The sequence below is a fragment of the Scylla paramamosain genome, chromosome 8 (genome assembly GCF_035594125.1).
Source record: "Scylla paramamosain isolate STU-SP2022 chromosome 8, ASM3559412v1, whole genome shotgun sequence".
NCBI classification, from domain to species: Eukaryota; Metazoa; Arthropoda; class Malacostraca; order Decapoda; family Portunidae; genus Scylla; species Scylla paramamosain.
Window position 1 is genome coordinate 4,217,702 of NC_087158.1, and position 17,425 is coordinate 4,235,126.

The 17,425-nt window shown below is 35.3% G+C and overlaps 1 protein-coding gene across 4 annotated transcripts in view; it reads right to left on the reverse strand.

The window, feature by feature from the left end:
• Nucleotides 1–7,992: 7,992 nt before the first annotated feature.
• LOC135102726 (protein sel-1 homolog 1-like) overlaps nt 7,993–17,425 on the reverse strand; it is a 39,678-nt gene continuing 30,245 nt past the window's right edge. For 3 of the 4 annotated variants that reach the window (XM_064008228.1, XM_064008226.1, XM_064008229.1), the window contains 4 exons: nt 17,140–17,382; nt 16,118–16,291; nt 15,905–16,027; nt 7,993–8,727 (listed from right to left, as the gene is read on the reverse strand). In XM_064008228.1, the coding sequence (XP_063864298.1) occupies nt 8,587–8,727; nt 15,905–16,027; nt 16,118–16,291; nt 17,140–17,382 (681 nt within the window). In that variant the 3' untranslated portion in view covers nt 7,993–8,586. The remainder of the gene's footprint in view (nt 8,728–15,904; nt 16,028–16,117; nt 16,292–17,139; nt 17,383–17,425) is intronic. The other variant, XM_064008227.1, reaches the window with a different exon arrangement.

Below are 17,425 nucleotides of genomic sequence, written 5' to 3' on the forward strand. Positions count from 1 at the left end.
ATTCAGGGCTTGTTCCTCCCTCTCCTCCATCCTCTGACTACTTCATGCTACCTATTAAAATTCCTTGCAATAATATTTTCCATCCCCTTGCTGGCCTAAACCCTCGGAAGGCTTATGGATCTGATGGGGTCCCTCCTATTGTTCTCCAAAACTGCACCTCTGTCCTTGCACCTTACCTAGTCAAACTCTTTCAACTCTGTCCATCTTCATCTACCTTTCCTTTTTGCTGGAAGTTTGCCTACATTCAGCCTGTTCCTAAAAAGGGTGACTGTTCTAATTCCTCAAACTACCATCCTATTGCTTTAATTTCCTGTTTGTCTAAAGTTTTTTAATCTATCCTCAACAGGAAGATTCTTAACCTTCTGTCTGATCGCCAGCATGGGTTCCATCAAGGCTGCTCTACTGATGATCTTCTAGCTTTCTATACTGAGTCTTGGTCATCCTCTTTTAGAGATTTTGGTGAAACTTTTGCTGTTGCCTTAGATATATCAAAAGCTTTGATTTCCAAACTACCCTCCTATGGCTTCTATCCTTCTCTCTGTAACTTCATCTCAAGTTTCCTTTCTGACCATTCTATTGCTGCTGTGGTAGACGGTCACTATTCTTCTCCTAAATCTATTAACAGTGGTGTTCCTCAGGATCCTGTCCAGTCACCCACTCTCTTCCTATTATTCATCAATGATCTTCTAAACCAAACTTCTTGTCCTATCCACTCCCTACACTGATGATACCACCCTGCACTTTTCCATGTCTTTTCATAGACATCCAACCCTTCAGGAAGTAAACAGTTCATGCAGGGAAGCCACAGAATGCCTGACTTCTGATCTCTCTAAAATTTCTGATTGGGGCAGAGCAAACTTGGTATTGTTCAGTGCCTCAAAAACTCAATTCCTCCATCCATCAACTCAACACAAGCTTCCAGACAAATATCCCCTCTTCTTCACTGAAACTCAACTGTCCCCCGCTTCTTCATTAAACATTCTTGGCCTGTCCTTTCCTTATAATCTAAACTGGAAACTTCACATCTTATTTCTAGCTAAAAATGCTTCTATGAAGTTAGGTGTTCTGAGACATCTCTGCCAGTTTTTCTCACCCTCCCCACCAGCTGCTAACTCTGTACAAGGGCTTTATTCATCCATGTATGGAGTATGTTTCACGTCTGGGGGGATTCCATTCATACCACTCTTTTAGATGGTGGAATCAAAAGCTTTTTGTCTCATCAACTTCTCTCCTTTGACTGTCTTCAACCTCTTTCTCATTGCTGCAATGTTGCATCTCTAGCTATCTTCTACCACTATTTTCATGCTAACTGCTTTTCTGATCTTGCTAACTGCATGCCTACCTTCCTTGCACAAAACTTTCTTCTTTCTCTCACCCCTATTTTGTCCACCTCTCTAATGCAAGAATTAACCAGTATTCTCAATCATTGATCCCTTTTTCTGGTAAACTCTGGAACTCCCTGCCTGCTTCTGTATTTCCACCTTCCTATGACTTGAATTCTTTCAAGAGGGAGGTTTCAAGACATTTATCCTTCAATTTTTGACTACTGCTTCAGACCTTTTTTGGGGACCGGTATCTCAGTGTTTTTTTGTTTTTTTTTATGGGATTTTTGTTGCTCTTGGCCAGCATCCCTCCTAGATAAAAAAAAAAAAAATTTGCTCTTGGCCAGCATCCCTCCTAAAAAAAAAATAGAAATGTGGCTGTTTCTTCTTATAATGCAGAATGGCTTGTTGAGTACCCAGTTCTTGTCCTTACATGTTATCTCCCTCCCTTCTTTCTTATATCTGCATTAACATACCTTACTTTTTAACTACAGCAGCTTGTAAATTCCACAAAAAAAATCAGCATAGAATAAAATGTTACAAACATCCACAAGTTACTGTTATGAAAGAAACTATGGGGATCCTACCTGCCTGATTCACTTGACCACTGTCACTGCACTAATTATCCACTTCTTGTCAGAAACATCAGGCAATATCATTGTTAGTTGACTTACTAAGTCACATGGGTCTGGTGTCCAGGGGCCTCATGGGTTTACTCAGCTTTTACACAACTCATGGAGAGGCAAAGGGCTGGTGTTGGCAGGAAAAATCACTGCAAATCATTACTGCTACATATTTCAACATTCATTTGTTGTTGCCTGTGTTCTATAACTTCCTTTGTTTTCAGATTAGGTACCTTATTTATATGTATGCTATTTTCATAATCTATTTCATGTTGCGCATCTTCTTGCTTTCATTTAATAGTTTTCCACATGTATGAATTTCTCAAAATAATGCTGATCCTTATTTTTTCCCCTGTATTTTATATTTCATCTTATCCCATTCTTTTTCTGAAATGAAAACCTTAAGTTTGGCTATAATTTTTGTATCTTTCATCTTATGAAAGATACAAAAAATTACTACTCTCTTTTCTGGAAATGTAAAACATTAAATTTAGCTATAATTTTTGTTCCTTTATCAAAGAATAGGCACATAAATGAGTCATAAAGAAATGTGTTTTTGCCATTTGGCAGAAGAGGAGATGAGGGATAGGAATTCTGTCTTCCTATACTCATATATGTGTATGATCTCTCATTAAGTATAACCATGTATTCACAATTTCTCTCTGTCATGTACAATCATTCCACCTCGCTTCACAAGCCTCCCTCTTACATCAAATACTCCTCTCACACTATCTATTCATCACACTCTTTATTTTTTTTTCCTTTCCCTTCCACCTCTCATATCCCATCCAATTGCAACAATTGCTCAGTTCACCTTTCATTCTTTCTACTTGCCCAAGCCACCATAACACTCCCAGCTGTGCTCAGTCAACCAACTCTCTTTCATTTGGAAATTCTCCTTTACCTTTTCTCATTTTTCACTTTATCCATATACTCAAAATTGAATTAATAATAATACAATAGGTAGTAACTATGATATTTATTGTCACAAAAATGACAAAGAAACTTCTTACAATCACAATAATGATTTCTCTTATGAGTTCTAAAGCACTCACAATATTTTTCACAATAATTTTCATGTGTAATAAATAAAAGATGCTACATATACTTTGCCACATTACCAACAATATAAACAAAGAATTTGTTGCTATTTGCAAACCTGTCAAAGTATCTCCAAAATTCCCCCTGTGACATGATATTAACCTTGAGGAAGAACAAAAAGTCTGCCATAGTTGCTAAACTGAGTGATTCAGTTTTGGCACTGGGTCTCCTCATTGGTTAGCAACCTATTATACACCCAATAACAAATTCATATGGTGAGCATATATACAATGTGATGGGATGGAGCAGAGTAATGAATGTATCAAGTTGGATGTTTTTTGCTCTCCAACCTCACACTGGAGGTGGCAGTGGATGGTGAAAACTACAATTTAGCAGCATTTCATACTTCTATTTAACTACAAAATTCAACCCCTAACTCAGAGGCATGTACTTGTATGAAGTATGTACCACACCACTCATTCACTACAATGAATATTTCTCATAAAAGTGCTTTACATTTTCATAACTAACACAGAACAGTAAAAATAGAATGCTGAAGCACTCATTCTTTCTTTGCCTCCATGATGCAAATGTCAACACATACATGTGTATGGAGCACTCTGGGAAGTGATGAAGTAGAATATTTTCAGCTGCTGATGAGCAGTGAATTGCCTTTATCATGAGTGTCAATATGCTGCACTGTACACATCATATCCTTATCCATCATCCATATATCCTGGTCAAATATCTGAACAACTTTTCTGGTCATTCCTGAATGTCACAATGCCTTACAAGCTTTGTGGCACATGGCTGGAATATCAGAGCCACTATCTTCATTCCTAAGTTACATGTACTTAGCCACATTCAAATCACTGACTGAAAAATGTTTTAACCACTTTCTAAAGAACTGAAACAAAAACAACCATCACTTTTCTGATGCACTTCCACTTAATCCTTTCTTCACATAAAGAGGCAGTATTTCAGAGGATTCCAAGCTGCTGCCAAAGACATCTCACTGCTGATCCTTAATGTATGAGTACATTAATTATGTACATTTACTCATGGCTAAAGCATCAAGAAAAGTGAGCAGGATTTCATTATCATCTAAGATGCCATTGCTTATTAGGAAAAACAAAAGCAAAGAAATGTAAATAAAAGCAACCTTCATAACAAACCTAGTACAGAAAACACACTTTACCCATAACATACAACGTGTTTGGCTTAATTGTCATCCACCAGTTAGCAACAGACCTAGACCCAGAGCCAGGAAAGTTTTCCAAAAACTAATCTGCGATGAAAGTACCAGTACCAATACAAATAAAAAATATAATAATAAATAAATTAATTAATTAATCAATTAATCAAATAAATAAAATAACAATATAATAAAAATAAATAAATAAAATAAATAAAAAAATACAATAATAAAATTAAACAAATAAATAAAGACAAAACTCATAATGACCTTTAAATGTTTGATGAAAGATTAAGAGAATAATGATAATGATGACATTTGGGCTATTAGTGTGATGCAGTGCAATTACTCCAAAGGATATGGTTGTAGAACACAAAACATTGCTACCATACACTGAGAAATCTAAAATAAATCAATATACTAAAAAGCATAATAATACCAAATTACTTCCTTATCCCTTGTAAAAAAACAATATATATGTATTTAGGAACCATGCATTCTATACAATTATATAGACAATGTGCACACATATACAGTATATATCTTATATACACAGTATGTACACATTTTCCAAAAGAACTTAATATATATGTAAATCATATACCTATAGCACAGAAAATATATATAAGATACATATAATAACACTGACATAGATAAAAATATATGTTGAAGTGCTGTTAAAAAAAAAAAAATGATTCATACTTTCCATCTTTTACTTTAGTGTTGGGTATTTCTATGGATAACTTAAGATACCAACAAGAGCTTCACATGCAGATACAGCTTGATCTTCAGTAAAAAAAAAAAAGAAAAAAAAAATCAGTGAAATGTTCTGCAGTATATTAAAATATTTGTAACATCCTAATTTCCATTTTCCATCTCATAATAGAAAAGAAAAAAATACATAAAATAAATAAAACTGATAAATAGATTAATAAATGAAAAATAAAATAAAAAAGTAAGAATAAATAAATACATATAAATACAGGGGCCAGTTTGACAAATTTATAGTCTGAGACAGAAAACCATTGGATACCTCTTTCAGAAGTTTCTTTAAATACACAAACCTTCCATGGCTTCATGGACTAGTTAAAAAAGAAAACACAAAGCATGAAAGCCCCACTTCGAGAACTTTCAACTTTCATGATTCCTCTCCTTTCTTTTTACCCTAATCATGATAAAAAGTTACATGAAATATCATTGAAAACCATACTGTATAACAAAGACTCCACCTCTTCCCATGTGCCATTTAACCTCTTGCCTGTAGATGCTGTTGATAATAATGTTGGTCTTCTCATCACTGTGGTCATGATTGAATAAGAAATAAAAAAAAGTTGCATAATATATATATATATATATATATATATATATATATATATATATATATATATATATATATATATATATATATATATATATATATATATATATATATATATATATATATATATATATATATATATATATATATATATATATATATATATATATATATATATATCTTAAATCATACATCAATTTTAATCACACACACTCACACAAGGCACACTAATGTGTGTCTTTACCTTGTTAACTAATTGTATTTACCTAGTTGTAGTGCAAAGGGCTTGAGCTGTTTGTATGGTTGTCTCTGTACACATGTTTGTCCAGTGTTTTCTTATAGTTGATGCACATTCCTTGACTTATCCCTTCAAATCTATTCCAGGTAGTATCTATATTTTTCTTTTCTTTTTTTCTTGAAGCAATTGAAACATGTCCATCCTCAATTTTTCCAAAGCATATATCCAGTCACTTTTCAACGGCATGCCCTTTTTGAGGCCACTTTCTAATATCAAAATTAGGCCTCTAACCTCTCTTCTTTCTTTAAGTGCTCATATTTCCATTTTTTTTAGGTTTGCATCACATTACGCTTTCTTATTCTGGAACTGTCTTAGCTGCTATTATCCTTTCCAGTCTCTTGATATAGATTTAATTCTATTTATTATTATGATCAATTTATCATTATAGTTATTTCATTTTTTCTTTTCTAAGTTGAAAAGACTGCACATTTCAGTTTTTGGCCCAATCAGTGAAGTGATTATGTACTTTCTTCACTTTTGTCCAGAAAATTAAGTCTACTTTAAGTTCAACACTCCATAAAAATCTCCAAATATCTTGTTTATATGTTTCTGTCTCATTCATCTACAGTTGTCTGCTGGTCAAGCAATCCGCTATTCCCCTACAAAAAGAGCTGAGCTCATACTGACTGATCTTTGGATAGGATTGAGACCACTCCCACACCATAAACTGGGACAGTGAGGTCACAACTCCTTGGGATACATCCTGTATCTACTTTCTGCTAAGTGAACAGGGGCTACACATTAAGAGGCTTGCCCATTTGCCTTGCTGTGCACAGGACTCAAACCTGGGGCCTACTCAGTTGTGAGCTGAGTGGGCTCACCACTACACTCCATGGTGTGTGTGTGTGTGTGTGTGTGTGTCACTTTGGTGGTAGATGTCCAGCATGTGGCAGTGTGACTGCAGCTCCCTGTCCCTGCCTCAGGAGGTGACTGTTAATGAGAGAGAGAGAGAGAGAGAGAGAGAGAGAGAGAGAGAGAGAGAGAGAGAGAGAGAGAGAGAGAGAGAGAGAGAGAGAGAGAGAGAGAGAGAGAGAGAGAGAGAGAGAGAGAGAGAGAGAGAGAGAGAGAGAGAGAGAGAGAGAGAGAGAGAGAGAGAGAGAGAGAGAGAGAGAGAGAGAGAGAGAGAGAGAGAGAGAGAGAGAGAGAGAGAGAGAGAGAGAGAGAGAGAGAGAGAGAGAGAGAGAGAGAGAGAGAGAGAGAGAGAGAGAGAGAGAGAGAGAGAGAGAGAGAGAGAGAGAGAGAGAGAGAGAGAGAGAGAGAGAGAGAGAGAGAGAGAGAGAGAGAGAGAGAGAGAGAGAGAGAGAGAGAGAGAGAGAGAGAGAGAGAGAGAGAGAGAGAGAGAGAGAGAGAGAGAGAGAGAGAGAGAGAGAGAGAGAGAGAGAGAGAGAGAGAGAGAGAGAGAGAGAGAGAGAGAGAGAGAGAGAGAGAGAGAGAGAGAGAGAGAGAGAAATTGAAGACTCAATCAACATTTGATTAAGAAAGCAGAATAAGTGGTATGATATAGTACATATACTTATTTTTTGAAACCTGGAGATGACACAGTATTATAATTCCATATTGTAATTGGACAAACTCTGTATTTACTAATTTACCCCATAACAGCATGGTCAATTACTGCAACTCTAAATCCTGAAAAGTAAAATGAAAAAAAAAAAATAAAAAATAATAATAAAATAAAATAAATAAATAAATAAATAAAAAAAAATTGAAATGGATCAAAACATGATGGCAAAAGGGAAGATATTAACAAATTAACCTGACATGCAGTTATCTGACCATCTCTCCCAAGGCAATGAAGCCTATTTCAGCACATTTATCTCAAAAATGACACTGAATTACTTTGTTAAAACTATTAAAACTATAAAGATTGTACTTATTGGATGAAATGATGAACTTTGAAAACAAACTGAACTGAAATATCATACCATTCTGTAATTGCATATTGTACTCCCAAAGGGAGAGAGAGAGAGAGAGAGAGAGAGAGAGAGAGAGAGAGAGAGAGAGAGAGAGAGAGAGAGAGAGAGAGAGAGAGAGAGAGAGAGAGAGAGAGAGAGAGAGAGAGAGAGAGAGAGAGAGAGAGAATTTTCACAATTTAAGTGTTTATTATTCCATATAAGGGTTATTTCTATCAACATATTTTCCTTAACAATATACAATAATTCTTGGATTGCATTATTAAGGATATGAGATCATGGTCAGAAAAATAACATTTTACTAAAAAGCTGTTCATTCAGGTCCCAAAGTGTAGGAGGTGCTGGGAGAACACATGCCATGGCCAGAATCACTAACCACGGCCTTTAAGCCAAAGGAGAGCAACTCTCTTATTTGCATAATTTTCAGTTACTTTCCATTAAATTTACTGAGTCAGTTTTTCCAGACTATCATGTCTTTCACAATACACACACAGCAAGATTATACATGGATATGTAATATGTATGGGGCTGTGGAACTGTTGGCCTGTTTACGAAACTGAGAGTTGCAGTAATTAATTTGTGAAATTTATACCTCATAAAACTGAAGACTCAACTGCTAAGTCTATGCACCACTTATCAATTTCTTTGATGACATGCATAAATAATCCATACTAAATTTTTAGTTATGATAAATCATGTGCTTTAACATGAACAATAAAAACCATAACCATCACCACAGATTGCTTGAATATTTGTGAAAACTGAAATGACCACAAGATATTGAGATGACATCTTCAGAAAATCAGAAAATACAAAACAGATTGATCCTTTTGACTATACAACCATCATACATTCTCTGTGTGCTAAGGCAATACTTTATATGGCTAGCCGAGGTGGAGGTCGGCGGAATAACATAAGAACAGCAATAAAAACAGAGAGGATAGCCATCAAGTAGATGTCCCAGTCTGGTCCTAGCAATTCCTCCAGGCTCCTCTCCTGAAGCTGAAGCCACTGAAACTTAGAATAAATGGCCATTAGTCTTCAAGTCATGCACTCTGATGCCTAATACACATCCATTAGTTTTGAATTACTAGTTTCTTCCTTTGTGAGTAATGTGATACCACAGAAAGAAAATTTAAGGAATACAATAATTTTTTTTCTTTTATCATGAAGAAAAAAATTACCATTCCTCCATCTTTTTTTTTCACCACCTTTAATAACAGAGAATAGTTGGGATGAAAGTGATGAAAATAGTGAAGGGGAATGCATGGCAGACTGGAAAAGGTTAAGAGGCAACATGCCAAAATAAAAGAAGAAATGCAAGGAGAGGATTATATAGAATGGAAAAGGGGAATGAAACAAAAACGAGAATTACAAAAGTGAATGAGGACCTTGAAAGATCAGTGAATTATAAGTATAGCTGGGTGTGATAAAAAAAAAAAAAAATCACAATAACAGATGAATCAATAATGATATCCTTATCAGCTATAACCGATAACTAATAACTGGTAACAAATTTATTGCCCAATAACCGACAACTGATAAATTAATAAAACCAAAATTCCAATACTAGCGATAATAATATTGATATTCTAAATAAAAAAAGTCAATAAATCCAAATCTTTATTTCTATCTTTATCTTAAAATTAGAAAAATCTTAGAAAAAATCATCAGATTCAATGATTATTCTGTTTCTTCACTAATGAAAAGTTCCATTTTAAGTAAAATAACTACATTTGATTTTGAAAATTTAAAACTTCAACATACTCACGTTCCAAAAACTAAAATTATTGATTATCACTAATTTGGAACCAAAAGTATCAGTGATACTGATGAATTGATAATGCAGGAAAAATAATTATTGGATAACCGATAATCTGATATTGTTATCGTGATGAATTACAGTAAAATCCCTCTTATCTGGCATCAACAGGACCGCCGACATGCCAGATACTTGAATATTGCCGGATACTTGAATAGAAGTGAAATTATGTCCACAATCACCACCCTACACTCACGCATCTTACCATAACAAAGATCAGCTGATCTGATCAGCTGCTTAAGTGTAAGCACAACACGCTTCCTCTTTTCTACAACTTTAGGCATGATGAAGGCGTCAGGTGATAAACAGTGCACACGCGGGACTGAGTCACTGAGTAAACACAGTGCAGTGGGCTGCGGGTGACACGAAGCAGTGTGCTCTGGTGGCGAGGGGACAAAGTATGCCTCGCGCGGGAATTTTAATCAATTTTATGAGTACACATTGATTTTTTATTGATTTTAAGGCTCGGGGAAAAATGTGCCGGATACTTGAAGCTGCCGGATACTCGAATGCCGGATGAGAGGGATTTTACTGTATTGTGATAATTTATCACAATAACACCCACCTATGATTATATGTATATCGTTATCAATGAGAGAGAGAGAGAGAGAGAGAGAGAGAGAGAGAGAGAGAGAGAGAGAGAGAGAGAGAGAGAGAGAGAGAGAGAGAGAGAGAGAGAGAGAGAGAGAGAGAGAGAGAGAGAGAGAGAGAGAAACACATATGGTGGCCAAGTGGAATCCCTAATTTCTTCTGTACAATAACTCATCACTGACTCATGTGACTGGAGCTTCCACTCTTCCCTCCTAGCTGCTCCAAGGTTGCCAAAATCACAAGGCTGCCAGACCACAGATGCTATGATGGTCTATACCAAACTGGCTATAATTTTTGGCAGAGTAAGGTTTGCACCAAGACTTTTTGCCAGTATTGTAGTCACGTCCAAGTTACATCTGACAGACGGGATCGCTTTGCCACCAAGTTACATTGTAACACAGAAACTCAAAACCCTGGTGTGAGCATGGGCCACAAGCCACAGAGAAGTTCATAACACAAGGCAGGGTAACAGTAACATTGGGGAAGAAAGTGGACCACCACCGCTGCCAACAAACTCTCCCTAGCCATCAGCAGTGATGCCTAACACTCTAATATTTACTTCCTTTACTGTAACATCCATATACAAGTTGAACAACCATGGTGATGCAACCTTTCTCTGATAGGGAAGAACTCATTCACACCATCACAACTCTCACACATGCCCTGCTGCTCACATAGAATCTCTTTACTTCTTCCAACAATCTACCTCACAACTCAGTATACTTTCAGAACATCCCATAGTCTTTTCCTGTCAATCTTATCATATGAGACACCCAGAGCCAGAGTGATGTACACAACCTCATGGCTGAAATTGTTATTTTATTGCATTGTCTTCCACTACCTTCCTACCGTGACAGGAGAGAGCGCAGATGTCAGAATGGAGCCCGCAATAGGGTTAAAAATCCATCAAGTAAAATTATCCATGGAACCTTCTTGTTGCACTTGAGGATAGTTATCAGTTGCTAGGGCCAGAGAGAAGTAACTCCCTTACCACAGCAGTGTGGAAGAGCCAGTCAATGACGACTCATGCTGCAAGTCACATGTCACACTGGGACACTTCCCAACCACCACAGCCACACACTTCACACTGTCCCTCCCTCCAGCCTGCTTGCTACCCTTAAATGACAAGCTGCTGCCTTGATTTTGCTTTTACACAACACGTAAACCTTTCATTATTATGGTGGACAACAATGTACCCCTGAGGAGCCAGAGGAAGAAAAATATCGCTAAAAGATGAAGAAGCATGGGGGAAGCCTATGTGAGCTTTGGAACCTTGGATGATTTTATTATTCCTATACATTCTATTATCCTTTATACTGGTATGTTTTCATAATGTTTATTAGTTTCTTTTGTTTTTGTTTAATTTTTTAAGCTTGTGTCATTCTCTTAGTATGTCATATCTTTGTATGTCACTGACATTTTTGCTTCATAAAATTGATAAATTCATTTAAAAAGAAGATCTTTCAGTACACAGAAAATAAAACAACTTGACAGAATAAAGGAAATAAACAATGTGTGGGCACTAGATACAATTTTAATATAGCTGTGTGATATCCTTAACAAAATCATATCAAAGAAAAACAGTCATTATTTATTTTCAATAAAGTAATTTAACTGTAATTTCATGGTGTAATTCAACTAAATAATTGAAGGGGCAAAACTTACTGAATATTTTGATACCAATCATTACTTTATCTCAATCCACTGAAGAGATATCACATTTTGAAACTTGCAAAACTTTGGCCGCGTTTTTCTCAATTTTTAAATTTCAGCACTTGCGTCACTCTGGCTCCTCATATACTTTCTCCAAGTCCATGAAAGCTCAAATGATTTCCTTCCCTTTTACAAAGAACTTCTTACACAACTGTCTTACTACAAAAATCTAGTCTACACAACTTTTTTTTTCTAAAGCTTTTTGGATGGTATTTTCTTTTTCTACTCTTAATCTCCTTACCACCAGCCTATCATACACCTTTACTACTACTACTACTACTACTACTACTATGATCCCTTTTTCCTTTATATAAGGAAATTACACATGCATTTGTTTAGTCTTCTGTCACCCTGCCAGCAATACAATACACATTTAGTAATCTTACCAGCCACAATATAATGCTCTCCCCACTACTCTTCAAATGCTACAGCACATCCATTCAAACTGCAACTTTTCCTTCTCTCATTTCCCTCACAGCCTCTCATACTTCTTTTCCCTTCAACAGTACACAGTTAAATTCTCTAATGCACTAACTATTTTCTCCACTAACTGTAACAATCACAGTTCTATCCTCTTTCTCTATATCTGACAATGCTTCCAAATTTCCTCCCCATTTTTTTGCAAACTGCATCCTTCTCACTCAGCACTGTCATATCATCTGCTTTCACATACTCTTCATTCCCAAATGTTTCTTTTCTTATCCTCTTCACTTCTTTCCAGAACATTTTCTTGTTTGCCTAAAGGTTTTCTGTCAACTTACTCTCACATCCCTCATCTGCCCTCATCTTTGCAGAGGATAAAAAACTTAGGTGGAAAAAAATGTTAAAGTAAAAATTTGAGCATTAGAACAAATGATGGGAGAGAAGTTGATAGAAAGGCATTATGAAAGGCTGTGAAGAGAAAATGAATGAAGGAAAAAAAAAAAAAAAAAAAAAAAAAAAAATATATATATATATATATATATATATATATATATATATATATATATATATATATATATATATATATATATATATATATATATATATATATACAAAAAAGTAAAAACAATGTATTAGAACATAAAAATGAGACAGTTGTGGTAAGCATGTGAATGATATGGAGTGGTAAGAAGATGCATGAACAAGAGATAATAAAAAACAAGTGATGAAAGCAAATGGAAATAAAAAAATAAAATAAAAACAGCAAAAAATAATGGGATTACAGCTGATATTTTAAAATATCAAAGAGAAACTTACTGAATAAATGTATAAGATATGTGGGACAGCATGAGAAAAAGGAGAAAATACCAGGAGATTGGATAATTACTGGGATTAATAATTCCAGTCTACATGGGATTGGGTACTAGAAGGTACTGTAGAGCTTCAAACCTCTTACATGCATATGAAAAAGACCTATGAAAAACTAATGAAACAATGCGGATCACTGATAGTAAAATTAGTAAAGAGCAGGAAAAATCTAGTAAGTTACAAAGTGTAAATAAGATTTTTATACTCATCAAATTTATATTATGTCTCGGAATATGTTCACATCTAAGAATGTATGATAAAACTTATGTTATTATTTAATAATAATTATCAGTAAGATACAGCTGTAATTAGTTGCATACTTGGTTTACAGTACCTGAAAAGGATATGATTTAAACTGCTGGCTAAGTAGAAACTATTAGGACGGACTAGTCTTTGTTCATTTGACACAGAATGTTTATATACTGAAATAAAAAAAATCAGACTGACTGTTCACTAGAAACTGAAGGCCAGGAATGTGCTTGGTTTATGTGAACATCTGTATTGGAAACACAGAACAAGCTATGACACACAACTGGCTATTAAAAAGTATATATATATATATATATATATATATATATATATATATATATATATATATATATATATATATATATATATATATATATATATATATACAAAAATCAATTTAAATAGGAAAAAAAATAAATTGGTGAGTATATAATATATATATATATATATATATACCGTATTTGATGGCTCATAAGACGCTACTTTTTTCTCAGAAAAAGGGTCAGTAAATTAGCCTGCGTCCAATGAGGCAAAGGTCCAACTTTGAGGCAGTAATAGGTTACAAGTCTACGGCAACAGAGGCTCTAAATTCAAACCACAGATGTCTTTGCACAACTAAATAAAGTCATGATTGGTAGTACGCCACAAAATGCTCTTTCTTTCAAGGTACCAATGTGTAGTATCTCATACTTACTGGTAATCCACATAGACTTTGACCAGTCAGGAAGAATTTGCTTAACCATGCACCACTTCTTCTTGGAGTTTTGTTGGGGCAGTGTAGGTTGTGATGTCACAGCCTTTGATGCCCCAAAGGTGAGGTATCCAATTATAATATTAGACTAGATGTGATGGAGCTGGTTGGATTTGTGGAGAAGGTTCTGGCAAGGTGGAGATGGTGCACCACGTTTTTCAAAACAAACGCGGTCGGTTGCGCTCCGACGTGACGTATTCGGTGACACCGAGTGTGACGCCGTTACTGATTGAGGTAAGACAATAGCCACACTTTCATACAATTAAAATTGAACCTATCTTTTTAACATTCTTGCTTTGCATACATATGAAAAAGATTGAAGCTAGAGAAACTTTTCTTTTATGAAAATAGACTAATACACCTTGAGAACGAATATTTCTTCTATAAAGGAATTGAGTGTCATGGGATAGGCTGGCTTGAGGTGATGATCTGCATAATATTCATGTAATAGCTTATGCAAGAGTGTTTAAAACTTCCAGATTTTATTACACAACATGATGGAGTAAAAAAAACGACACAATTACACAATTGCATACAAGCTACAAGTAATACAATATGCTAAGGAAAACGGCAACAGAGCTGCTGCTAGGCATTTTGGTCCACCTCCAACTGAGAAAATGATTCGTTTTTGGCGAAGAATTACATGTGAAAGATGCTAAAAAATAAAGTATGAAAAAATTTTATTATCACTGTAGTCCCTCAGTTAATGGTGCCGCCAAGAGCTAGGTGCAGTTAATGTTTACATTCAGCTGAACCGCATTAAGACTGAAACTCCCCTGCTTACCACACCTTTTGGGCACTAGAGGCTGTGACATCACAGTCTGCATGGCCCCAACTAAAATACCAATAAGAAGATTGTGTTTACACGTCAGCAGGATTGGTACAATCTTGTCTTTCAATACCCTCAACCGAACCATTACGTTCTGGCTTTCAAGGCCCGCAACCTTACCAAGATTTGACTCCAGAAATCCAACCAGCTCCACTGTATCTAGTCTGAAACACTACCTGTATACCACACCTTTGGGACGCCAGGCTGTGATGTCACGGCCATCACAGCCTCAACAAAACCCCAAAAAGAACAAGTAAGCTGCTAGCATAAATTAAACTTTTAAATGCTGAGTATTGGTATCTAATAGTGATCTAAATGCACGTGAGAGTCTTCAAATGTCGCTTGAATTCCTTGACTTCATATCGATAGCCTAAATCTGTTAATTTTTGTTTTTTTCTATTTCAATACATGCCAGAACTGGGTGCGTCTTATGAGCCCGTGCGTCTTATGAGCCATCAAATACGGTATATATATATATATATATATATATATATATATATATATATATATATATATATATATATATATATATATATTATTTTTTTTAACGTCTAGTTTTCCCTAGTCTGTTAGGGCTGAGACGGTGCCTCCTGATGAAGGACTTTTGGATTTGGCATTTGGGAACCGTTACCCCGAGTGGATGCCCTTCCTACCCTCGGACCGTAGCCAGGATTCGAACCCGTGCGCCTGATGACCACTTGGCCCCCAAAGCGCACGCGGGACCACTGTACCACGGCGGCTCCCATATATATATATATATATATATATATATATATATATATATATATATATATATATATATATATATATATATATATATATATATATATATATATATATATATATATATATATATATATATATATATATATATATATATATATATTAAAAAAAAAAAATGTAAGGAACAGATCCTCAAAATCCCACCTCACTGAGTTTGGAAACTTACATCTTCTAGATATTTGAAGGAGAAAAGAAAGGCCAGCTTAGCCAGTGCCAAAGCCACTGGAATCTGGGCATCCACATTTGCCTCGGCTGCCATGTCATAGAAACGCTTAGCCAAGTGCATATCCTGGTGAAGGGAGAGAAAGAAATATCAAAATAGAGCAATCACCCAAATAATACATAAAAAATTGGCAAAACTGCAATAATTCCTCCTTACTTGCTTGAGTCCCAGGCCCTGTTCATGCATGTACCCTAAGTTGAACATGGCCTGAGCATTATGCTGTTGCTCTGAAGCAAGTCGGTAGTGGGCTGCAGCTGTCTCGTAATCCACAGAGGTGCCGTAGCCATAATAATGGTAATCCCCCAACTTAACTCGTGCCACAGCATATCCCTGGTAAACATATTTGGAAACTTTAAGAATAATACAAGAAAATAATAATAATCATAATAATGACAATAATAACAATAATAATAATAATAATAATAATAATAATAATAATAATAACAACAATAATAATAACCACAATGACAATAAATTAATTAATAAATAAATTAATTGATCAAACAAATAAACAAACAGGTCAAAGCATCATCTATGTATTAAATATTATAACAATCTTCAATAACTAAAAAATTTTCACCATTTAAACAATAAACATTAACTCAGCTTTTTTTTTTTCTTTCTTAACAAATACAAAATAAATATGGCATGCAGTAACCCTTGTGTCCATCATTTTATGATGCAGTTAGTATGGATAATTAGCTATGTATCCAACTCTGAAGCATGGTATACAGGTTGTGTCTCTATTCTCTGCAGGTTATAGGAGAAACCAGAAGGGATAAGGGTGTAGGATTGTAGATTCATATCATAAACAAAGAACAAGGCAAAAGAATTATTTACATACATTCAATGGCTACAATGTTGCAAAGATCACAGTTTGACTCACTTCACAAGAAAACTTATGAAGTACATTTCTTGTTATGCTCAACATAAAAATGGCAGGGTTAATATGGTGGCATACATAATTTTCCATTTTATATATTTAATGTTACAAACTTTAAATCACAATATCATAATTACAATTTTAAGCCAATCTTTTAATAATGGGAAATTATGGCACTTCACCTATTGAGAATGACATAAAAATAATAAACAATGTGCAATTAAAATAAAACCAATGTATTAGTTTTACTTAGCAGAAGGTTAGGAAATAAACAAAAAAATCATTAAAAGCTTGCCTGTGAAGCAGCACGTCCCCAGTACATGAGGGCACGAGAGAAACCCTCACCACCCTGCCTAAACAGCTGAGTCTCATGACGATCAAGAATGAAGGCTGCATTGCTCTGTGCAACCTCATAACCAAGCTCTGCTAAAAGCATATAAGTGATGAGGGCCTGTGTATGACGGCCTGTCCTGTAAGCTGAGTGGGCTTCCATTAACCGTTCACCCCATCGACCACGCTCAGCAACATTTTTGAAGAGCTGCAGTGGGAAAAACAGTGAAATATACAAGAACTGGTGTACA